Raw genomic sequence first — 26,080 nt, 5'->3', positions numbered from 1 at the left:
AAATTGTTAGTGAATCCTGAAACAAAATGTCCTTAACTCGTAAGATTATCTTTATGTTTTCCATCTGATTTATAAACAGTTGCTTTGCTCTCCTCTCCTATTCCACTCCCAAAGGAAAAGCATAATTTTGGGAATTGTTTACAGTCAAAGTGTGGTTTTTAGGCAGGTTCAGTTAACTTTTGAAATATATTATATGCTGGTGCTTAAAAGAGATAAATGACTAAGAAGTGCATATGAGAGCCTCTCAAAACACAGGATCATCAATCTTAAAGTAGTTTGGCTCCATGCGGTGCCCGCCATTGAGGACTCATGGAGCCCAACTCATAGAAAAATGCATTCATTCAGCTTCTTATTTTGGTAAATTGTCAGAGGAAATGCCAGTTAGACATTATCAACTGTTCTGCCTTGACTTAATATTGCTTCAATAATTTGAAATATTGTTTGATACTGACTTGAACTTATAACCTTTGCTTGTCATTTTGTTGGTTGATGTCTGTTGACAGCATATACATTTCTACTATCGGTCTCTCGAATACGTAACTACAAATATAAAATTTTTCTCTCATGGTGGACTCTCATGTAGATAGTTTAATGATTTCACGTCAAACAGTAATTATAAATCACTATTGTCTAATTCATGTAGTAGAAAGGATAAACCTAACAAATTAAATGTATATAAATTATAAACATACACTTCTAAGAAATAGATTAAGTAAATTTTATTTTGTTGTATTTAGAAATTTATTACCCCAGAGATTCCTAGGGATAATTTTGTTTTTATCAGCAAGGTATTTACAGAGTACCTACTGGGTGCCGGACACAGTGGATCCATGGCGAAGCCCACATGAGCCACTGTACTTGGAGATTCTGAGTCTTTTCTAAATATTCTAAGATCACTGATATCAGTCAGGCATGTTTATCATTATTCAAATGATCCTGAGAAGCCAAACTAACTGTTATTGAACCCCTTAACAAACAGACAATGACCAAGATTATAAAGTAAGGCATATTCTTCGGTGACATTTCATTTATTTTTATGAACCATCACATTTATTCCACCTAGCACCGTTTGGAGTACCAGCATACTTACCCAATCCCAGTTTCTACAACATGTTGGAACATAATTTTTTATCAAATATTGCCTTTGTAAAAGTAATGATAACAAAGGTAGGTATTGATTATGTTGCTGTGTGTGCCTTTCCCTCTGCTAGGGCCTTAAAAGAAGTAAACGGAAGTGGTTCTTTATAACTTAAGATCTTGATGCATTTACAGATAACTCTAAACAGTTAATTGGCTCAGGGTAACTTTATATGAAATTTCATAGGATGAAGGATTTGAGTCAAGGATTGTACTTACTGCATACTCATTTTGACAAGTTGTGTTAGTGGAACTGAGGAACTGACAAATATGACTTTGAAGATTTTCATAGTCATTAAAATTTATAATGGTCTCAACTGTTTAGTAAAAATTTTAAACATGCATCCTCTGTGTCATGCACATTTATTTATTAATATAACATTGTAGTAACCTATAATTACTTCCTAAAACATACACCAAAAAGTAAAGTAAAAATAGGAATGTTAACATTAAGTAGAAGTTCTAATTTTTTTTTTTATCACATGGTATCTTGTTCACCTGCTGAATTATGCTAACTCAGGAGATTATTGTTTTAAAATGCAGCTTTTCATATACACAAACCCATCTTATCATTAAAGGCCATCGTCTCTAGATGAAAGACTTAATTATAACATGATCATAATGGCTATTAGACTTCACTTTTATCCGGTTTTCTTTCACATTATAGAAATAAACCTAACTCAAAGTGTACTTCTCTTTGTTTTGCGCCATCCAGGATGAGGATGGGACAGAAGAAGACAACAGCCGTGTTGAACCCGTTGGACATGCTGACACTGGTTTGGAAAACATACCCAGCTTTTCTCTGGAGTAAGTTACTGATGGTTTTAATTAAACTTGTAATATACATATGTCATCACTGCTACCAGCAAGTATTCCAAAAGCGTGTGGCGTGTGGAATGTTCGTGCTGAGTTAAAAACAATGCCTTGCATTGGTTTTTTTGTCCAGAGAGCATCTTTCATCTATTGAGTTAATTATCTAATGTAAAAAGAATAGCATGGAAATTCACATGTACCCGTTCTGAGTTTTGTGCCTTGGCAAATACTATTAAATTATAATATAAAATAGTATTTGATTGAAAATGTTTGTCATGTTAACAGCACTGTAACTGTTTTCAGATTGCTTTCTGTCAGTATTTTGATCATTCATTTGTTCTTCAGCTTTGCTAAAAAAAAAATTGTGGACATACTTTACTTGACAAACTAGTTGGATCATGTAAGCACTAGCCATTTTAGTATATATATTTTGATTTGAGAAAATAGAACCTCTCAAAATATTTCATGAAAAATTAGAGGTCATTGGTTAGGAACCTTAAATGTGATTTTAAGTATAAAAGGACAAAGTAAAACTTCCCTATGTTATCACAACTGTACAATTATCTTAAAATTGGCATGTTTAAATGGAAAAGGTTTTTAGAACTTCTCTTGGTAGCTTAGAACAGAGAGGGTAGTCATTCTGAACTTTTTCTTTGATTTTGGGCAAAAGTTAGAGGATCAAGATTAACATTTGAACTCTTAATTGTCTTCTTTTAGTTTTCTCAGGAAGGCTGTAAAAACTTCCTCAGTGAGATTAGGCTCTAGAATCAGATTATGTTTGGATATATAAATATATTTAAATACTTACTATGTAATAGCTCCTTTTAGAAAGCATGTAGAATAAAAAAATTATTAAAGTAACCATACTATTCTTAGTTGACAAACCAATCATTAAATAGATGTTTAAGTAGTATTAAATATATCTAAAGTAGAATTATAAAATAATATGAAAATATAAAAAAATTTAAATTCCATTTAAATAATGTTACTTTAGTATGGTGAAATTTTTTATTTTGTCCTAATTTGTATATGTCATTAAATCTATGCACACTTTCAGTTTTTTTTTTTTATTTGTTTAATCTCTCTGTCTCTTTAATTTTCTTCAGATCAGGACATTCATAGTATATAGGATAACCCCAGGTTTTTATTTAGGAAATACAGTTGAAGAATTGGCATTTTACATTATATAAAAATTATTCTGTGACCTTTGTTAAGTTTATTAGTATTTATTTATGGTTGCCCAGGTTGCTTAAACTAGATATTTAATTAAAATGCTGTTTCCAAATATTGATTGTTAGATAAGTATTGCTTAGTTTTCTGTGCAACACACAGACATCTATAAAGAGTGAAATCTCATTTAAATGGTTTAGAAAATTTACATTCTTTAAAGTACATCAATTTTCATTAAACTTGGGCTTATTGTATTAATAATAAAGTACTTTAGTCATGTAATAGAAGTAACCTCATGTTACTTCATATATGTAACTTCATGACTTTAAAGTTCAATTACAAACACTTTTTGAACATAATTTGGTTTTTAGTGGATATCTGTTCCCTTTGAGAAAGCAATTTCATAGCCTGCACTTGTAGCAATTTAAGAAATGATGACTTTGGATTGTAGTCGAATGTGGGGAGTAAGGACAGTTGGGTCACATCTGCACTGCCCCCTACAGGAGCAAAACTTTGACCTTATTGGGTTATGGATGAGACATATGTAGACGAGCACTTTGTAAATTATAAAGTGCTTTGTAGTTGAATCACCTTTATTCAGTTGATCGTCATTGTTCTTGAAGAATATATTGGGATGGAAATTTTTCAGTGGAAGTCTAGAGATTAGACTTGCAAAATGTGTGCTTGTGTGACACAGAAGAGTGTGGTCCAAGAGAAATGGTTCTATGTCATTTTTAATGTAGTTATCTCTGACGATTGCTCTCCCTCCATGCCATCAGACTAGTGTTCAGGTATGTAGTGTTTAATGTTGCCTTCATCACCATGCTTATATTTCAGAGTGTGTACGTACACGAGTGTGTGCTGGTGGGATTTTTGTTTTGTTCACTTTTGGTGTCTGTTGTGTGTCTGTGTTGTTTTTTTTTTGTTGTTGTCGTTTTGTTCTGTTTCAATTTGGTTTGTTTACAGTCCATGTTCATGCTCCCTCATTCATCATTGTCTCACAGTGATATGGTAAAGCTCGTACACGTCCCCAACGATGGAGGGCCTCTGGGAATCCATGTAGTGCCTTTCAGTGCTCGAGGCGGCAGGTAACGTATCTTGGAGGTTTTTAATTGAATCATAATGTGGAGTGTTTTATCTTCATTTACGCTTGGATGTAGAGTGGTGTTGATTTAGCATATGCTTAATGGAAATGTTTTCATTTGGGGCAACTGCCACTTCATACGTATTCATCACGATCACAGAAAGCACTTAGGCTGATGAACAAATCGAGCATTTAAATTATCCTAATAATTTTATTGTTCATCACATCTGTGCAGACATTTTACTTTGCTGTAAATTGATGATGGACTTTAGAGTCAGAATTCTGGATGAATTTGCCAAGTCAAGGGAGAGCTTAAAGCAATTTTCTCAAAAAATTTATCCACTAAAAATTATCTGGATAACATAGGTATTGACTCATTTTAAATTTTTATGATTAGTTTTTTAATTTTATAAGATTTTTATGTTTATGTTTGACATTTTTTAAAAGTTAGACAAGTTATGATTTATTTCCTATCATGTGGCTTGTGGCTCCTTCCCTTTAATCTCTGCACATTGAAACGTCAAAATTTTGTACTGTTTGTTAATATGACTTCATTACTTGATAGGCCACATATCCTTAAGAACTTAAAATGCTATATGAGTTTCTTTTATTCTGCTGCTTTTTTTCTGTGAAATAATTATTATGTTTTTAAAAAATGTATTCAAATACACATTATGAATTGATTTTTCAACTAATGGTATGGGCCTCTGTCACGGACAACAAGTGAAGTGCATCGCATCCTTCCCAAAACTATTAACCCAAGCAGGTTTACCTTGTTGAAGTTTAATCACAGCCTCATATATTTGCCTATCTAATGATTGCCCTGTGAAATACATTTACGAACTATTGGTTTCCTGTTTTGAACTTCTTTCTTTTATCGTTATCATCTGTCCGTCTATCTATCTATCATCTATCTAATTTATCTAATCTAATCTCTCTCCCTCCCTTCCTCTCTCTCTCTCCTTTCTTTACCCTGGGAGAAAGGGAAGCTGAAAAGTTGCCTTAGACCAGTGACTGAGAACTTAGAACATGGGTTAAATTCTGGCCAAGGAATTATAAGCATATCATGAGTTGTAAAAGACATGCAATATCAGTTACCAAGCATGCAGTTAAATCACTATTTTTTTTTTAACTGGTTGTTTGAACAATCATGCCACCTTCCTGGTGTATCTTCCTAACTGTGACGAGTCCAGACTTCATCTCTTTGGTGGAGTACATACTTTATGGAATGTCTGGATGCTGAAGCTGATTTACCTAGAACTCTTACTTAGGCTTGAATGTTAGTGTTAACAAAATATGAAATTCACCTTGAATTTGGGGTACTGTTAGATTCACAGAGTTGTAACTACTTTCACTTTTTTCCTCCTTCTTTTTTAAATTTTAAACTCTGGAGAAACATTGAAATTTCTTTGAATAACTTTTAGTTAAACAAGCTTAGTTGTTTTCAGAATGGCTCTTTCCTTTATTTCCTTTAAAAATATAATTTAAAATAACTTCAAAAGTTATATCTTTTTCTATTTATTTCATAAGAAAAAATAAAAAAATGCATAGATTATAGCTTCTTAATATTAATGTGTCTTTAACTGCCTGTGAAACACAATCCATCACAAATGAGATTCAATTGTGTATGTCCCAGCTTTGAACCAGTATTTCAATGACAAACATGTTTTTGTCATTTATTACTCCTTACTTCAGTGTGAAAGGATATTAGGACAAAATAAATTAATGACAAGCCTAATGTAAAAGGAGAATAATATAGAAAAATAAACCTACTGTAGATTAATTCAGTAGAAAGCATTTCACAAAATCTACCAGTTACTGGTTAGCATGGTGTGTTTAGTTTCAATATACAGAACATATTTAAGATAGACAATATCCCTTTGCAGAACTAGAAGTTATTTTCCGGCTGAGTCATTTTTAATCCCTTTTGATTGGGTACTTAATGAAGAAAATCTCCTGAAGCCTTTCTATATAAGGGACAAAGAGATTAAGATTCCTTATAAACTCTTTATAGGCATCACCAGTTTTCATAGTGGAAAGCGGAACTATTTTGTTTTGTTTTATTCCAGCACCTGTGTTGCATCTTTAAGCTTCTTCATGGACTTGATAGTAAAGGTACTTCAGAGTCAGGTTGACAGTGGGAGAGAAAAAGTTGGCAGGCTGCTCAGAATCATAGATACCAATGTTCAAGAGTGAGAAACACCCATCTCCCTTCTTCTTAGAAATGCTTCCAAGTGGATTCTTCGCATTGAGTTAGATATCTTCCCGAACATTTGCCATGTGATCAGTTCTGTGCCAGGTGCTAGGAAACAAAAGTGAACAGGACACAGTCTTTCTCCAGAGTTTTGCAGTCAAGGTGGAGTGATAGCCAAGAAAGCAAACAATTATATTATGTGATAAATGTTAACATATAAGAGCTACTCTGTGAGCTGATAGAGGAAGTGCTATCTGAATTAGGTAACTAAAGCTGGCTTGTGGGGGAAGATGATTTTAAATGTGATGATAGCTTATAAGGGGAACCACATCAGCTCCATGGTGGTGGCAAGAGCAAATTAAGCAATTCAGTGTAGCAGAAAGGAAGAAATTAAGTAGAACTCCTGACAAAATTGAATATGTATTTAGTGGGAATACGAAAATATACCTTCATGAGATATAAGTTGAAGTTTCCAAAAATAACTTCTCTTGTACAAAATTCCAGTCATTCTTGGGCCTTCCCAATTTTGGAGATATAAATAATTGAATAACACTTACCGAATACTTACAGGCATACAGCAGGTCCTCGGATAACCTCGTTTTGTTCAATGCTGTTTTTGTTATAATGTCAATGAGATGCAGTAGGAACTAAACTTGTTTATATCAATTGGCCTGTGGTAAAATTGATTTCATTGTATGTCATTTCATTGCAGTTCTAAGAATTTATTGATGATGTTAAGTGAGGACTTACTGTTCCTTGTTTTATTGCACTTTGCTTTAGTGAATTTTGCCGATACTATTTTTTACAAATTGAAGATAAAACTCTCCCCTGGCAAAAAGATTATGACTTGTTGAAGGCTCAGATGAATGTTAGCATTTTTTAGCAATAAAGTGTATTTAATTAAGGCATGCACATTGATTTTTAAGACAATGCTATCACACACTCAATAGACTACACAGTACAGTATAAACATAACTTTTGTGTGTACTGGGAAAGCAAAAAATTTTAGTGGCTTACTCTGTATTGTGATATTCTCTTCATTACAGTGGTCTAGAACTGAACCTGCACTATCTTGGAGCTGTAGCTATAATTTTATAAAAGTGACACATGTATATTAATGTTACTTTCTTATTTAGCTTTCAAAGTCTCAAAGTCTAAGGAACAATGCAGAATTGGGATTACATATCGAAAACTGAAGCAACACAATGCAGAACATCTTGAATGTCAAATATAATTCAGGAAAGTAAGAAAAATGTGAAGTCAGTGTTAGAAAAAATTTTAAAGCTACTTAGCTATAATTATGGCCTGAGGTATAATGAAGTTTATTAAAATAAAGATCTTGCTGGACCTACATAAAGAGGCTGCTTTCTAGACTAGGTTGGATGTTGTTCCTTGAATGGGATGTCAGTGACAATTGGCATGTGGTTGCTCATTCCCTAACCACTGTCTCAAATCCCTAGAAATGGAAACAAATAGATACATAGAAAAGACAGCATTATATTCCCCCCGATGCTGTTTCTTTTTAGTCATAATCTTGTATGTTATTTAAAAATAACGAACCGTTTTCCATCTAAAACTCCTTATTCACAGTTTTATTACCTTGAAATCAGTTTTCACTTCACACATATAATTTCTTTTCCTCCTGATTTAAATGTCAAACATAACTTCCTTATTTAAATCACAGATGTTACTACTTTCAGTAAGTAAATAATTGTCATTTCCTATGGCAGAAAAACCATGTTTTTTATATTTTTTTATATTTCTATAACTTGGCTCATAGGTATTGCTCAGTAAAGGAATGAATGAACCTGTGACTATCCATATTAGCTATGGCATTATTATATTAGAAATAAAAGAAGGTCATATCCTGGCTTTATAGCTGTTAATGCATTTTCCTGAGGCTTTCTAATCACATAGGAATATGATTTTGATATAATGTTAAGTATTTAAAAAGGAAGATATAAAGTCATATACAGAAATAGCGGTTAGGCTTATGAAATTATAAGATTTTATGTTTAGTTTTAAGAGAATTAAAGTCAAATTGAGAAATATGTATATGAAAAGAGCCATGCTGTATGTCAGAACTCTATGCATCTGTGCCACAGAGATTTAGAGGAAGTAGGACTATTGAATATTGGATACTATACAAACCCTTAGTGAAGCAATGGAACTTGATCTCTTCTTGGAAGGAAATACAGGAATTATGCTAGTGACATTCTGGAAGGGTATTCTTTCCAGGAAGAGGATATATGAAAGGAAGATGCTACATAAAAATGAACATGACTGGTTAGAAGTAATGAGTCATTGATTTGAAGCAGAATGTGTTATGTGTTGGAAGATGGCACTGGAGATTGTTAGAAATCACTTTATGAATGGCCATGAGACTGCATTCAGTACATAATGGAGAAATTACTGAAGTTCTTCTTGAAATATGGCTGCATTACTTTTTAAGTCACTATTATTCTTCTGCTTGGACTCCACAGTCTAACTTATAGTAGATATTCTAAACCTTTTCCCTATGGAAATAAGTATGGCTAAAGCCTGTCATTCTTAATAAAGTGCAGTCATCCTCACGAGGTCTTTTCTGTAGTGACGTTTACCATTTATATACGCTTTGCTTCTACTTAAACCTGGAGCCCTTGGAATTTTCTTTCACAGTGAATTTTCTTTCACAGTAAATTTTCTCATGCACAGAGTTGTTATATGTTTGGGTTTATTTTATTAAGCACATTTTAAAAAGATCTAGACTCTACCAGGCACCATTCTTGGTCTAGGCGTACTCTGTATAAAGGATTGGCAAGCTCTCTGTAAAGGGTCAGATAGCCATTATTTTTGCCAGTGTGGGCCACTGAGTTTCTATTGCAAGTATTAAATTCTGTTATTGTAGCACAAAAGCAACCTTAGACATTATAACCAAATGAATGTGGCTGTGTTCCAATAAAGCTTTATTTACAAAAACTTTGGCAGGCTGAATTTTGGCTCATGAGCTGTAATTTGCTTTAGAGAACCAAACAAATAAAAATGCTTGCCATCATGGAGTTTACAGTCTAGAATTTTCATATCTGAAATTTCTTTTCTTATGTTTTCTATTCATATTATTTGGTGGTGGGGCCAAGAGTCCAAAATTTTATTTCCACTTACTAGATGATAAGAAAGCCTCTTTATTGTAACTGTATATTATTGTCTATCAATACATACCCCAAACTCTAAGAAATTCCCAGGAGGAAAGGAAATAGAAAAAACAACTTTATTTAACATCCTCTGATTAGTAATATGTACTCACATAACTCTTCTTCCTATATCTGATTGCCAGTCATGCGACTTAAAGAAAAATCTAAAGTCTTTTAATAAGAAAATAGCCCTTGGTAAGAGAGACGTGTGTGTTTGTGTGTTTCTAGTTTCCACTACTTACCGGCTTTTGCTGGTGAAATGTTTTACTTGTTAATGTTAATTACTTCTCAACTTACTTTTTACAAGTGTACATTATTTGATTTGTCTGATTAATTTAGATTTTTATCCCAAATGATTTTTTTAAACCATTTATCTCATTTTAATATTTTGAGTATTAGGTGAAAGGTCAACACCAAGCTTTTTAAATTTCTGTGTTAAATTGATTTTTCATGACTTTTCTCCCTTGACTTACTTTCTTACATTACTGCCCATAAATTCTACCATCTAAGCTGAAAAAATATCTCATACCTTAAAGAATATTTTAGAAAGTTCAAGGTTTGATTTAAAATAGAAGAGACCCTATTGGAAAATATATTTTCCTGTGGTCAAATTAATATAGAAAATGATTGAAATATAAATGTTTGTTTTTTGCATCATTGATACACATATTGAATAATTTTCCTCTCAAATAAAAACTAAAGTTTTTATAAAGGTTTTAACTATTCTTCCTACAAAAGTAGTTAATAAATATCCTTGGAAGGTCTCGAGAAATCCATCCTCATCTACTTAATTATTTACTCAAAATTTGAGCCTGGTTCCTCCTAAGAATAGCACGATTATAATTATTTAGTTATAACTCTTAGCTCACTTAACCTATATTTTATTACTTTTTAGTGTCTATATAACACATAAAAACCAAAATGTTCACTTTCTTTTCAGAATTTCTGGTTAGAAATGTATTACTTAGCCAGTGGCTAACTTGACCAGATGCTGTCCTCATGGTCCTGTCAAAGGGCTGTGAGGGACAGTCCAAGTTTTGAGGCCAGAGGTTCCTTTAGACAGAACCTGGCTCTGTCTTTTTAGTAAGTGTGGCCTGGGCAAGTTAGCTTCACTTATCCTCAGTCTTCATATCTGAGGGATGAGACACTCCTACAGTTTCGTATAGTTTAAAGAAGAAAATACATATAATTGTAAAATATATTTAGTGTGGTACTTGGTGGTAGCTGATAAGAATGATATTTTATCTTTCTGTTGTCTTCCTGTATGTGCCTTAAAAGCCCCACCGAATTGCTTGGTGGTCTGGTTGTCTAGGCAGGTGCTAATTAGTGTATATAATAGAAAATAATATTTTTTTCTCTTCTATCATGAATCTGAAATGAGATTTTACTGTTATACCATAAATTTGAGAATCCCAGTACACACTTGTTTAGTTAGTTGGACACATATGTTAATGAAGAATGTAGCCAATTTGAATTTCATGGTATAGCTCAGCTGTTAAGAAAAGCTTTATTTGAGGTTTGTATATTTCAGTTTACTATAGAGTTTTAAAGTTGAATATTACTTTTAAAAGAAAAAGTATGCTCTTGAACTGAGCATTCAATTTTAATTTAATTACTTTAGAAAAAAACAATTTAACTTTATTTACTGAATCTGTTGCCTTTTATCAGAAAGTTTCAATTGTACGTTCTCAGCTGCAGACTTGTTAGTTCCAATAAAGAACCATAGTAAGTGAATTTGTTTTCCAAAGTCATCTTTTACATTTAGATAAATCTTGCTCTTTTAAATGTAGCAATATGATGCCTGTCATTTCTCCTCTAATTGGAAAGAATTGTCTACTTTTATTTAACTTTATTTTTGGTCTACTTCATCTCATCCATTAGAGATTTTTAAAAAATCAGGATCTTTAACTTGGAATTCCTTTAAATTTTTTTCTGTTTGTGTCCACCAAGATGGTGGCTGTGGTTCTCGAGGATCAAATGTAGGTTACTGCCAGCCCCTCAGGTTCAGTAATCAGTGAATTGAAAGGGTCCGGTTGATGGGAGCCATTCTCCCCGTTCCTACTCTGACTTTAGTACACTTGTGGTGTTTATACTATGTCAGCTTTTATTAAGATGAATTATGATCATTTCCATACAGCTGGGTGGCAGTTGTGGGAATTTGCATTACCAAAGCAAAATTCAGACTTGCTCAGCCAATTTAGATGTCAATAAAACATTCGTTACTTATTTTCAGTTTTATCATTGGTTTTAATTTTTACTTGGAATTGAACATATTAACATGTGTGACTGAGTTTGTTTTAATTAAGTGTATAATTAGGCTAATGAACCTTGTAAAAATGTAGTGGTGTAATCCTTAATATAATATAAGCAGTTAAATTTCTAATTATGCATCCAAAATCGCGTATGAAGATACAGTATTTCGATGACTTACTTTCTGGACTATAGACTACTTTTCCTATTTTGGTATGTATGTATCTATCTATCTATTTGTAAGAAACATTATTCAAAAGCCATGAGGAAGAGCTTAAAAGAATATGTGTATTTGCATTTTTTTTTTTTTAGGAAAATTATTCAGAATTGAGATTTGTACATAAGTGGATATACTGTTTTCTCCCCAATTTTGCAAAAGTTATAGGAAACTGGAAGAGGAGTATGTTTGGGGATGTTTCAGATTTATGAGAAGAAAAAATCCATTTGCTCAAAAAGCATATGTGTCACATAGAGTTTTCATTAGATTCACACAGGCGGTCAAGGAGATTATGTTTAGCACACCCCGAAACCCTACAGATGCATCGTCACGGAGCTGCTGTGCCACGTTAATCAGTGCTCCAAGCCTCTTCTCCTAGGTCTGTCAGCACAGTGTTTCTGGGTGGCTGGTTCTGCCCCTGGACTGCTCCCCCAAGCAGAATTCACTCAACTTAGCTCTTCTTTTCCTTTTCCCCCATCTTTTATTTTTCGCAAAGTGGTTTCTTCTTCTGATGGAAAATGGTTGCCCCTGAAAAGGAATTCGGGTACTCATTGCCAAGAAGAACAACTATTCTCTGTTCCAGCACATTGACGTGCCAAAATGTTCTGAAGTTTTTTACCTTTGGTTATTTTCTCTACTAAAAGTGTTACAGGAACCACAATACTATAGATAGTTAATTCTTTAAAGAACAGATTCTAGTTGCTGGTTGAATTGGCACAATATATACCTAAATTTTTTTAATTACACTATTTGAGATGCTTTTTAATTGAAAGAGGGAGATATGGAAATATATTTGCTTACACACACATTTTTTAGGAAGACGAAAGATCTCTTATTACTTTCCTTTGATTTTCCTTCAGAGGGTACTTTTCATTCTCAGTCTGGTTGTTATGCTGTCAGTTCAATTTTCTTGTGAAGTTTTTTGATAGTTCATTCCCATTCCTTTTGTAATCATTTTCACCTAGTGAAGCAAATGAGATAATTTTGCAGATTGTACCACTTTACTTTTAAATTAATCCATTCTTTTTGAGAGAATGATTCTAATAGTGTGGTCAAGTACTTAGAAATCAGCAGGCTACTAACTTCTCCTTAATTCAGTCTGTTCCTTTGATTCCCTGATCACTTGCTGTGTCACTCAAGAGTGAAATTCTTCCCCTTCTGTTCCTCCCTCCTCCCGCCACCCATCAGTTCTCTTGTCTCTAGTGCTGAGAAGCAGGATTCTGAGATTTTTTCTACTATTTTAACAATGCTGAGTTCTAAAGCCTTATCTAATAAACCTCTGTATGTTTTCTGTAGAGTGTGCTAGTTTACTTAACGATTTGTAACATTTTTACTATATGTTAGGATTACTGATGCATTTGGCCCTATACGAGGGCTTATTCAGAAAGACAAGCCATTCAATAAATGAAGCACGTCATGCTTTCTCACTTTGGATTATCATTCTAGACTGATTCCTAGAATAAAAAGTAAATTTAAAAAGAAAAATGATTATCTAGATGAATATAAATCCATAGACTTATTCATCTGAAAAATATTGATGCCACTTGTAGAATTAAATGACAGATGTCCAAGTTATATTATTTTAAACTGTCATAAATACTGAAAGGATCTATCAGGGATAAATTTGTAAATTTAAATTATCAGTATTAGTTAACTGCTAATTTCTATTAAACATACTCTATATAGTTCTCTAAAAATATTCTGTGGGCTATTTTAGAATACACAAAATACTTCAGAATATGTAAAAATATAATAATTATTACTCCCTTTAGGGTACAGAAATGTCGTAAATATGTTGAGTAATCACTCATAATTTCATTGATTAAAAACTAAGGAACTGAGTGACTTTCGATAGGATGTACTTTTATTGCAAGTACTGAATGCTTGCACTTTTAAAAAGTGCCCTCACCCAGTAGAAGCACCACGTGTGTGGTTATGTTATGACTGCCTGTGGATGGCTGAGTCATCTTTTCCTTTAAGCTGTTCTTTTACATGGATGCTTTGATAGTAAAGTGGCCCAATGTCTTTTACTTGTTCCAGTATTATCAATAACTGCGATTTAATTTGACTTCTCAAATTATTTTGTCCCATTCAACAGTCATAAATATATCTTAATAATTTAATTTCTCTTCTAGAATACTTTGTTCAATCGCACATAGAAACAAACTTAAACAGTGGGGAAGCATAGGGCGATAGATCGTGGTCATAATGACATTTTAACAATAATTTAATTATTGGTGTGGCATATTATGGATTCTCTTCCTTCCAAATATAAACTAAGACAGTTAAGTTGCTCATACAGCTACCTCAGTATACTTTATTCTTACCTTTGAGCTCATAGAGTGTTTATATTTATTAGTTCAAATATATGGTGGTAAGTAACTAAAAATTACATAGTATTGTTTTCTTCAGTCACTAAGATTTTTCGACTCTTACACTAGTAGATGCTAATCCTCAAATGGTAAAATTACAAAAGGCAATTTAAATATTATCTCCTCTTATTATTCTTGCAAGCTGCTAGACTTGACCCCAGTAAAACGCAATGTCTCTCTGCTATATTTAATAATAAAAATTAGAATGAAGTTAAACGATGACTCTATAAATATTCATGAAAGAAACAAGATTAAACTGCAGAATAACAAGTGAAAAAGGACCTTTGCCTCAATTCAATTTATTTCAGTTCAATCATATATTTGGCATAGATGACACCTTTATGAAAAAAAGGATCTGAATCTAAATTGCATTTCACTTGTATTCTATTTTGCAAAAAGCTTATTTGAAATATGAGACTTGTTTGCCTCAGCTAAACTCAATCATCCATTCATTCAGTTGTCATTTATCAAGACCTTACTACTAGCTAAGTGCTTGAGCATGTATTGCTGAATCCCATCTTCTCTATCTTCCAGGAGCTTACAATACAATGGTAGAGATAAGGTGTGTCTGTCAGTAATAGTAACAGGAGAGTTAGGTAAATGGCCACAGAACAGATAACAATTACTGTCAAAGAAGAAACTATTTGGGTGTCTGTTTACTGGAAAGCATATATATGGTACTGCAAATTGTATGCTATTGGAAAATATAAATAGGCCATTAGAAATTATTGTATCTTCAACTTTATTCAAGATTCTAAATTATACTATCTATATAGATTTTTTTTTTCCTGAAAATATTAGGATTATGAAAGAAAATGCAAACTATGGACAGGTCAAAAATAAGTTTATAAAAGTTTTAACATTATGATATAGAACTTATATCAACCATTAACTAAATCACAGCACTAGAACTAGGTAAAGATTCCTATTCCTTATACTATGATCATATAGAGTGTTTGCTATTTGTCCCGGGGGGTGTAGAGTATCCTTCCTGTCAGTCGAATAGTGTTCTAGACCAAGTACACAAGTAATTTTTACTTTTTCTCCTCCCTGTTGATCTCTAAAAGTTCATTCAGGCTTTTCTTTCAACCTGAATTTGAGTACATTGAAGAGATGGATGGTGACTGGCATTATTTGAACCTGTCACTGATTTTCTCCTATTTTTCTTCAAATGGGAATAATGGCAACAAGTTACTTACTTTGGGGAGATCTAACAAGTTTTGAAATTTAGAATATTTGTCACTATCAAATTCACATGCCAAGAATGGACACTTCCATTTTCGAAGTCTTTCCTATTTTGCTTCTCAAATGTACAATGCACTGAAGTAGCCTTTCCTCCTTACCTTGACTTTCATGAAAAGATGGGGCTTGCCAATAGCAGTGTACCAGCTGGCTGAAAACAAAACTGCCAGAGCTATTCATAAATACTCATCCATGCTCATCCATGCTCCGCACTGTGATATCCACTGAACCGCCAGGCGAGCTCTGTTTGAAGCAGTTTTAAGCATAGAGAGAAGTATACAGTTTGTTTCAGAAACAGAATACTGACAAGCCAGAAACAATTTCTTCTATTTTTTGAAAGGATCCATTTCTACACATCATTTTTAACTGTTTTGATTTTTATGTGGTGTTATTTTAAAATGTATAAATAGCAACTTAATGTACCCCTTTATTAGGAAGTCTTCGTAAATGTAATACCAGTGTTAAAGCAGTAGGGCATTGCGTGTGGTGGAAATAGTACATGTGTAATGATTTGCATTCTTAATGTTCCAGAACCCTGGGGTTATTAGTAAAACGATTGGAGAAAGGTGGTAAAGCTGAACAAGAAAACCTTTTTCATGAGAATGATTGCATTGTCAGGATTAATGATGGCGACCTTCGAAACAGAAGATTTGAACAGTAAGTGTGTGCTGGTTGCACTGCTGTGCTTCCATGCTTTCGGCTCGATAGAGTGCAGTCAGTTGAAATGCTTCCCACAACACGTCTGTGATCTCTATCTTTATACTGAAGAGGAGTGTTTTCTGCCATTATTTAGCCTTTAAATATTTAATCAAACTCCATGTAATTACTACCATTAGACTATATTTCAAATTGACCTCTGACTGGTAGAGCATGTCTTAAAATTTTATGGGCCCAGTTTAGGCTTTACGATTTTGCTACTTCCTCACCTTTTGGAAATTTCACCAGGGTGCTGGTTTGTGTTATACTTTAACTCACATTTCCAACTTTGTTGCACATGATATCTCTCAGTACAAATCACGCAAAGCTCCTTTGAACCACAATGCTGTGGTCTGCTCACGTTTTCTTTACCTTGATTCAGGTCCTTACTCAATTAAAAAGCTAAAAGTTGTTCGGATCTTATAAAATAAAGCAAGAGTGAGCAGAAATCATAAGGACTAGGAAACCAGCATGAGGCGGAACTTCTCAGGCTGGTCGTGGACTAGCAGTGGGCCAACAACCCATCACATTTTCAGTCGTCAAGGGCACATGGGTGTTCTTGGGATTTTTGCACAGACAGACGAATTAATTTTGCTGGTAAATGATGAGTAGGTGCTTTCTGTTGTTTTCTAAGTATATTTATAAGTATATTTATTTCTTTGAAAACTCAGATGGTCCACTTGTAAGGAAATATTTTATAATTTTTAAAAGTGGTATTGGATAATGTTGTAGTGAACAAGTTGTATTTAATTTCTATTAGTATTGAAACTAATACCTGTGTTGTGCTTAAAACTATTTAATGGTTTACAGTTGAGAGCATGGTATTTCACCTATAGTTGTGAAAATTTTGTCATTTATATGTAGAGAGTGAGAAATTTATATTTGGAGAAACAGCTATGCTCTTATATAGAGCTTGCAAAGTTGATTGGTAAATGGGATATGAGAATTTTGTTTTTCATTTTCAACAAAGTCTGTCAGTTCCCGTTGCTTAATTAGTATACTTAATTAAGCTCATAATATCTCATAGTCTGCCAGTCTTAATTTGCTAATTTTCCATTCTTTCTCAAACCCAGAGCACAACATATGTTTCGCCAAGCCATGCGTACACCCATCATTTGGTTCCATGTGGTTCCTGCAGCAAATAAAGAGCAGTATGAACAACTCTCCCAAAGTGAGAAGAACAATTACTATTCAAGCCGCTTTAGCCCTGACAGCCAGTATATTGATAACAGGAGCGTGAACAGTGCAGGGCTCCAGGCACTGCAGAGAGTGCCCAGACTGCCCCACCCGGCCGAGCAGATCGATGCTCACCCACGACTACCTCAGAGCACACAGCCCACCGGAAAACCGCCGTCAGCACCAGCCCCACAAAATTCATTTAGTACAAATGTAACCAGTGGTTATAATACCAAAAAAATAGGCAAGAGGCTTAATATCCAGCTTAAGAAAGGTATGACCTATCTTGTTCTTATTTGATGCAATTTATTTTAATAGTCAACCAACTAACCCAAAGCACCCTACATTTCATCTCACTGTGTGAAATAAATGATGTAATGACGTATTTTTTTAAAAGTACTTAAAATGTATTTTTTATGCTTTTAAGATTCATTTTGCTATATAAAAATTAAAATATTCAGAGAATAAGGCTTTAAAAAATAAGTTCATATGATGAAGATAGCAGTTACTACTATAGTAAAATGTTTAACAACAAAGGAAAATGGTTTCAGGATGTTACATTCAAATCCAAAACAGTAGTGAGGATTTGACTATTTTGATAGCCCTACTTCATGTTCAGATACAGCCCTCAAAGAGGGCTTTAGACATCATCCATTTCAACCTATCATTTTGGTGATGGGAAGTGATTGATTCCTTTGATACTGTCTGTGGCTAGCGGTGGAATGTGGAGCAGCTAGGCCATTGTTCCAGAATATTCCATGGTTTCTCTTTCTTAAGGTGACAAGAGTGATTATAACGGGCCTTGCTAATTCTTTATTACACACACTTTGTATCAACTTATTTTCTTAAGTATCTCTTCTTTCATACCATGGATCCTTGTGTACAGGAAACATAGTCTTTCATTTTGGCCTCCCCCAGGACTCAGAGCAGGTACTCTACTTGACTTTCTGATTTCTGGCTGCTGTCTTCTCCAGGCACTGAGATACATTTTGCTATTAATCATCTATTTTAGCTGATCATTTTGATATATTTATAAATAGTGTCTTTCAAAATGGTGTTATGATAAGAATATTTTTCTTTAAGAGCTCAACCAGTTCCTATAGTTAGATGGAAATGAATCCAAGAAGACGTTGAGAGATTTCCTCAAGTCACATGGCTGCCGTTGGCAGCAACTTCTTACTAGAAAGAACATTTTCCATATCCTGACATTTAGACCATTTTCTTCTCATTTAAGTTTACAAGCTTGTACAAGCTTGTAAACTCTGAGATTCCTATTTCATTTCTGAATCATATTCTTTCATTGAACTTTATGTGAACCACAAATTTATTTTTGGTTTTTTGCTTTTAAGCTCCAAATACTTGGTTGATATGATCAGGAATTGACAACTTTTCTCTGCTTTTGAAACCCATTACAAATACAGAGTCATATCAGCATAAATCCCTTTTAGCTCTGTTAATTCCTAAATGACAGAAATATCAGATCTCTTTTCTTCCTTTTTCTCTACTCAGACCCTAGTTTTCAACAAAAACATATCAAGAATCACAAATAGAGTGTATAAAGTATGGGCTCTCTCAACAAAGGAAAAATATTTTACTTGGCCATTGCTATAAAGATATTAGTTCTCAAATATCTTTGCCCTTTTGTATGATACAGGCATATTTATTTAGTTTATTACAGTTTTGGCACATTTATTATATTTTAGCAACTTGTGATACAACATAAACTTTAAATGAAGTAAAATTTTATTTGCCATTAAAAGAATCATTTGTTGAAAACAAAATAAATTTTATTTTAATAGCATTTTAAAAGCTATGATTACATTTCACATAAGCTAATTGAGTAAGACTGTGCTCAATCAGTGTAAGAATGAGAAACAATGATTTGTTTTAAACATTTTTTCTGATCTTGAGTAATCTCAATGATATAGAGCCTCATAGATCTATCTTGATTTTAATTTATTGACTGTGAGAATGTTTGACAAAAGGCAGAAACTGTCTGTGCTTTCCTGATAATATTTACAAATACTTTGAATAAAAATAATTGTTTACTATATATAAGAGTAAAGAATGCTGATTGTCTTTGATTAGTACTAAATACAGCTATTTTAATAATGATTGAATGAGACTTGAACAAGCTTTCATTGTAGTTAACAGATAATAGTTTTACTAATTATGTTACATTTAATATTTTTAATGAAGTACATCAAAAACATAGTGTATGACAATGTTAAACTTTAAATTGAGTTCAAAGTGAACCGACATGCTTTGACAGAAGCTCCTTATAAACTGAGGTCAAGGCTAAGTACTTAAAAAGAGAAGCCTTCATTATAATAATTCTTAGACATAATTTTGGAGCTATGTCATATAACATCACAAAACACAGTAGCTCCTATGTACTTCTTTCTGTAATTATGATTTCTTAATATTTATTGCCATTTTAGCATTCTCCAATACCCTGCTCTTTTTGCAGAAATTAGCTTCTTAATAAAGTCAGAGAAGAAGGTCAGTAATCTGTTTCAGTCAGTGCAAAATATTTGATTGGCTTTGCTAAATGAAAATTGATATCTATTTATCTTTCTTTTGAAGGTCATTGCCTGAACTTTTAGCTTACAGATTTAGGGGTTATTGCTGATATTTTAATAGTATGAAAGTTCATATAACAGTCTTTGTAGTTCATACAAATTAATATTGCAAAAAGAGAATAATTAAAATTCATTCTTAAGAAATGTTATTGCAAGTCATTAGAGTTTCATGAAAGCACAGACATATGGAAGAGTCCCAGCAGAATAATTAGGAAAATTTTATATAGAAAATATGCCATTCAAGTCTTCACACAGAAGACTTAAGAAATGAACAGTCCAGGCACATTAGAGTGATTTTAGACTTTCAGGCAATGAATGTTTTGTTTGAACTTGAGATTATTTATAATAGGTTTTGTTATAGGTATAATTATTGAATGTTTTCTTCATTTCTACTTTGTTTCTTCTTTAACTCACTTTTTAATTCAAGTTTCTTTGCCCATATTCGTTTCCTAAGCTTTATACTCGAGCCTATAATTTTGTACTGAGTGCTGCATTAATGTAGTCTTTTATAGATTTTTTATCTTTACATATCTCTTTATTTATCTCATAATATCAAGCATTTGTCCTAAGACCATTTTATCTGAAATGGAACCTAACATCTTAAGTAACTTTTTAAAGCTCTAGTTATTAGAAGAGTTATAGAAAATTCCATGATTCATTAGAAATTTTTCATTATCTTCACATATTTTCTTGGTTCATTTTGGCTTATTACATGTTGGTTCTAGTGACCTTTTTTCTGCACTGTATTGAGTGTATGAGAGTGCCTGTCAAGAAAGCTGCCAAAGAATTTAGAATTTAAATTATATAAACTAGCACAATCATTTATAAATGCCTCGTTAATTTCAGTACCTTTAAATATGATGATTCTCAGACTTGGTAGCTGTGATCTGTGATGGGTTCTTCTCTAGGTAATTTGCCTTTTTTTTTTTTTGGAGAAATATACATAGTCAGATTTAGATGAATTAGAAGAGAACTAGGCAAAAATAATATGGTTCATCCTGTCAGTGAATTGCTGTGACTTATTACATTTTGGGGAGATTCTGTTATCTCTATCTAGAAAAATTTCTCTATTTTTCACCCCCTGAACATTTCTCTTCCCTTGCTCCAAAGCCTACCTGTCAAATCTAGATACCATTATTACACAATAATACTTTCTGTTTGATGTACTGTGGGTTAGAAGTGTTTTTGTTTTTGTCATAGAGAATTGTTTATTTTCATAATCAAAGACATAGGCATTTAAAAACTTTAGCAAGAATATTTGTATATTTGCATATTTGCATGTTACCTTTCATCTGTCTTTGGGTAGTTTCCCATTTAATGAATTTTGATATTTGAACCATTTAAACCTTTAAGAATTGTCTATTTTGAAAATCTATTACAACTTTTAGAGAATTAAAAGAAATGTAGGCCACGTGAAAGTTACAAAATGTCAAATTGATGCAGAGAGTAACAACAAATCTTTTGTGTATGATACACCCATAGAATTCAAGGTAGCTCATTTTATTATTTTTCTCCCTGCTATATATTTAGGTACAGAAGGTTTGGGATTCAGCATCACTTCCAGAGATGTAACAATAGGTGGCTCAGCTCCAATTTATGTGAAAAACATCCTTCCCAGAGGAGCTGCCATCCAGGATGGCCGACTTAAGGCAGGAGATCGACTTATAGAGGTGAGCGACTTCTCTAAGTCAAAAGTTTCATAGTTCTTGGAAAGTTATTCTTTTAAATATTTTTATAAAATATGAAACTAAATCATATATTTTAGCAGCAGTATGAATCTTAAAACAATGTATTTCTGCTTTACTCTATACATTTTTCCATGTTCTCTGATGAGAAATATCTTTTTATTTAGTTTACTCAAATTTTTAGTTTCTCAGACATTTGGTTTATGACATAACATAATTTTGTCATTATGTAAGTGCAGTGTCTGTTATGTTATATTTCTGGATGGCTTTAACTTTTTGTCTGGCAATCTAGAAATGTTACCTACTTTGTAATCAAAACTAAGACAAATGAAGTAAGTAAAAACAATATGTTTTGCTGAGAGGAACAAGGAAATTTTTAAATGTCAGCATGGGAAATGAACTGAGACATAAAAATCAAATGTTAGAAAAGAGAAACAGTTTTTCAAAATTTCTGTACCTCATGAGTTTCAGTTCATTGGTCTTCGACTCTGTCTTTGACATACATAAACGTACAGAATTTCTATTTGTGTGAATGTTGGTGCATATGGAATCGGGAGAAATACTGACAAAATATATACTTTATTAGCCATTTTTCTTAATGTTTTCTTCAGAAAACAGTCTGTCTTCTTAGCAGATAGTATTTCCTAATTACTAGCTAGTATTCAAATTCTATTGTTAATGTACATTTTTATATTACCTTTTGAACTCTCCAGATTGAGCTCTCTTAAAGATTTCTTGAAAAGTAATGGAGCAAAAGAATAACTTCCGGATTTTTTTCCACATACACATTTTGGGCCAAGATGCCTTAAATCTTACTCCTTTCCTTTTTGTCTTGTTCATGTGACACCATTTTTTAAAGGGCCACAAACGGAAGCTGACTGAAAAGAAAATTTGAGTACAAATTATATTTAAGGTGTTGCTTCTAGAAAGGGTCACTGGTCTTTGGGGTGAAATTGAGCAACTGACCCTTGAGCAGTGTGGAAGTTAGGTGCACTGACACCAATATCCCTTAACCCCTGGTGTCTTGCAGTAAAAAATCCCAGTAGTACTTTTGGCTCCTCCAAAACTTACCTACTAATAATTTACTGTTGATCAGAAGCCTTACTGATAACATAGTCAACAAACATATATTTTGTATGTTATGTGTGTTATATACTGTATTCTTACAATAAGGTAAGCTAGACAAAAGAAAATGTCCTTAGGAAAATTGTTAAGGGAGAGAAAATCCATTTTCAGTACTGCACATATTGATTGAAAAAATGTCTGTGTATGTAAGTGGGACTGGATGAGTCTCTTGTTTTCCAAGGGTCAACTGTAATATTATTCCAAGTGTGTAGTTGTAGCTTGTTTTACTTGGTAATAGTCTCAGGTGGGACTTGAATCTTTGCCTCGCCCTTTTGTCCCAGACCTCCTTCTCTCCCTGCATCCTCCCTTCCCACCTTTTTTTCTGAAGGTAACCACTTTATTTTTGTGTCTCTGTTTCATCACATAGTTGCTTTACTTTTAACACTTTTAAAGACTTCTAAAGACTTTCATTTTTCTTTTTGAGCAATAAGAAAGGCCTGCAGCCTATATTTTTTCAGAGTCAGCCTTTATTTTCTATAGTTATCAGCTTTCTCTTAAAACTGAAACTACATTTTTACATGTTTTAAATCTGACTGTCTAGTATCTTTAGTTGGAGCTACAATTCCGTGGTACCTTTTCTGAGTACCTAGATATCTGTAAGCATACATTAAAAAAAAAAAAATCAAGTTACTTTTTTTTGTTACTTAGAAATTTTTTGCTTCCTTTGACCTCATTATTACTTATTTATTTCTTGCAATCCCTTAATAGTAGTAGAACATTGAGCTATATACAATGGTTTTTAGCAGAGGGGAGATAGGTTCTAAAACATATTCTAACTACAGGAAGATTTTGATATTACAATGTAAGTAATATACTTAATTGCTTTGGACAAAATGTTATTTTTGTCTAAAGAAAAATAATATGAAATACTTTTAAAAGGAACTTCCATACTCATTTCTGTTAAATATATAGTGCTTTCTGATAACGTTATTTTACTTCCTAAAAGATAAAAATGATGAGATTTCCCAGGAACGGGTTGTTTCAAATTCTTTTTTTTTTTTTCCTGGTAGAATTCTCTTAAACCCTTGAAAAATATTGAGGTGAAATGTTGTTATTCCTCCAAAAATATTATGATTAGTTTGTCGAGATTCTTCTTTAAGATTTACCTTTTAGGGATAAAAAGGTTATCTTCATAATTTTTGGTAAAATTTCACTTAAAGTTAGAATATTTTTACAAAAATATTTTTTAGTGTGTTTTTACTACCTGCTTTAAAAGCCACGCCTTTTTATTTTGGTTTAAGAAACCCTATACTACACAAGGCCATCAAGATACATCAGTTAAGAGCCAGGAAGTTTTGTGTTAACTTGACATTTTAGATATATTTGTTTATTACTTGTTACTTGTTAATGTTCTGATGGCTGTAGCTTTTGGTTTATTGATGAGCACTAAAAGATTTACTACTTCCTGTCTCACTTGTAAATACCTGGTCTGCATTTCTTTATTAGCCACAACAACCTGGTGGTTACCAGATCATGTAGAATTTACCATGAAATGAATTATGTTTCATAGCAGACATGATCAGTTCTAGATTGTGTGTCTGTTCTGTTAGCCATTTGCATAGGATTGGAGCTGAAAACATTTTATTTGTTTTAGGTAAATGGCGTAGATTTAGCAGGCAAATCCCAAGAGGAAGTTGTTTCCCTGTTGAGAAGTACCAAGATGGAAGGGACTGTGAGCCTTTTGGTCTTTCGCCAAGAAGATGCCTTCCACCCAAGGGAACTGGTGTGTAAATTTAAAGCAAATGAAACATATCCGATGCACATGAGGCAGGAATCTGGATTAGCTACCGATGGCCAGTGTTTATCAAAACGTTTTCTAAGCAGTTTCTGTATTTTATATGTCTTTCAGCCTTAACTTAATACATGCATTCTTTTCTCATTTTCCCTCAGTTTTGGAAATAGGTATCCACAATGTTGAATGTAGGGGCATTTAAAAATCAAAATGCAGGGATGTTTTCTGGGACAGCAAATGTTTATTACTGAATGCTTTCAGATGGACTGATTGAATAACAGACACGTCGATTAATTCATAACTGTCACTTCAAAGGCTGTTGTTGAAAGCTTGCCACCTTCTCCACTACATATGACAAATCTTCATGTTTCAGAATTTCATAGTACATGTAGCTAAGCCAAATAAAGATGCTTACTTGTTTATGAAAAGGAGTACCTTACTTAAATATTATTATTGAAAATAAAAAGACCTGAGTGGCAGTAAGTGCCCCAGGCCATTAATTACTAATATAGACATTACTTAGAATGACATAGGTGAAATGAAAAGGCATTTGATTTGCAAATTATTTTACTTTTTTGTACATATATCAATACATCTAAATATTAGATAAAGGTACTTACATAGTATTGGTTTGAAGGAAATATATATATTAAATCGACATAGTTCTGAGTATTTTCCTGCAAAAAAATGCCATTTTATATATATATAAAAAGAACATAATTGGAAGAATCACCGTTATCTTTCAATGTGGTGAGAAAATTGTTTTACTTGAGTGCAAGTGGTGTTTTAACTTTCTCAAAAACAGATTCTAATTGGGTCGTTTTACAATATTTGATCTCTTTCAGCTATTTTCTAGCTTTATTTAAAAAATAATTGATTCACATATACTAGAGTGGCAAGGTTTTAGGGGTACAGTTACCAGATTTGTCCTATAGCCCTAACTCTCATAGGCTAATACATCAAATATGGATGTCATGGTTAATAAAATGTTCCTTTTATTATAAATCAGATAAATTTTAGTTATAGGGATATCCTATCCCTTGATTACAAACAGATCTAAAATTTACTGTGATTTTGTGTAAATTTCAGATTTTGATAAAGTCGAAAAGTGTTTTAAGTAGATTTTAAAAAAGTATAAAAACATTTTTATTTCTATTTTAAAATGTTTAATGCATTATTTATCAATTAAATTGAGTTTTCTTCCCCCACTGTTACCTAATTTTGTGCTTAAGATGCCACCTGATCCTAAATCTGGAGATATCTCTGTTAAATTCTAAATTCGCACTTGAGAAACAGCAAGAACAACTAAGTTTTAGATAGGATTTGATGAAGCTTTAATTATTCCTCAGTAGACCTGAGTCTGGGTAATAGCATTATTAGATTGCCAGAGCCTCAGTACTGCTCTTAAGCAGCCTTTCTGGAGTTACTGCCAACA

General features: G+C 32.8%; 1 protein-coding gene across 6 annotated transcripts in view; it reads left to right on the top strand.

Moving 5' to 3' along the window:
- The window catches only part of PARD3 (par-3 family cell polarity regulator), a 616,019-nt gene that overhangs the window by 341,480 nt on the left and 248,459 nt on the right, over nucleotides 1-26,080 (top strand). For all 6 annotated transcript variants that reach the window (XM_039839775.1, XM_039839772.1, XM_039839773.1 and 3 more), the window contains exons 7-12: nucleotides 1,853-1,944; nucleotides 4,125-4,208; nucleotides 16,181-16,306; nucleotides 17,419-17,795; nucleotides 21,634-21,773; nucleotides 24,508-24,636. In XM_039839775.1, the coding sequence (XP_039695709.1) occupies nucleotides 1,853-1,944; nucleotides 4,125-4,208; nucleotides 16,181-16,306; nucleotides 17,419-17,795; nucleotides 21,634-21,773; nucleotides 24,508-24,636 (948 nt within the window). The remainder of the gene's footprint in view (nucleotides 1-1,852; nucleotides 1,945-4,124; nucleotides 4,209-16,180; nucleotides 16,307-17,418; nucleotides 17,796-21,633; nucleotides 21,774-24,507; nucleotides 24,637-26,080) is intronic.

The sequence above is a fragment of the Pteropus medius genome, unplaced genomic scaffold, assembly GCF_902729225.1.
Source record: "Pteropus medius unplaced genomic scaffold, Ma_sr-lr_union100, whole genome shotgun sequence".
Lineage (NCBI taxonomy): Eukaryota > Metazoa > Chordata > Mammalia > Chiroptera > Pteropodidae > Pteropus > Pteropus medius.
This window is presented reverse-complemented; position numbering and strand designations above follow the sequence as displayed.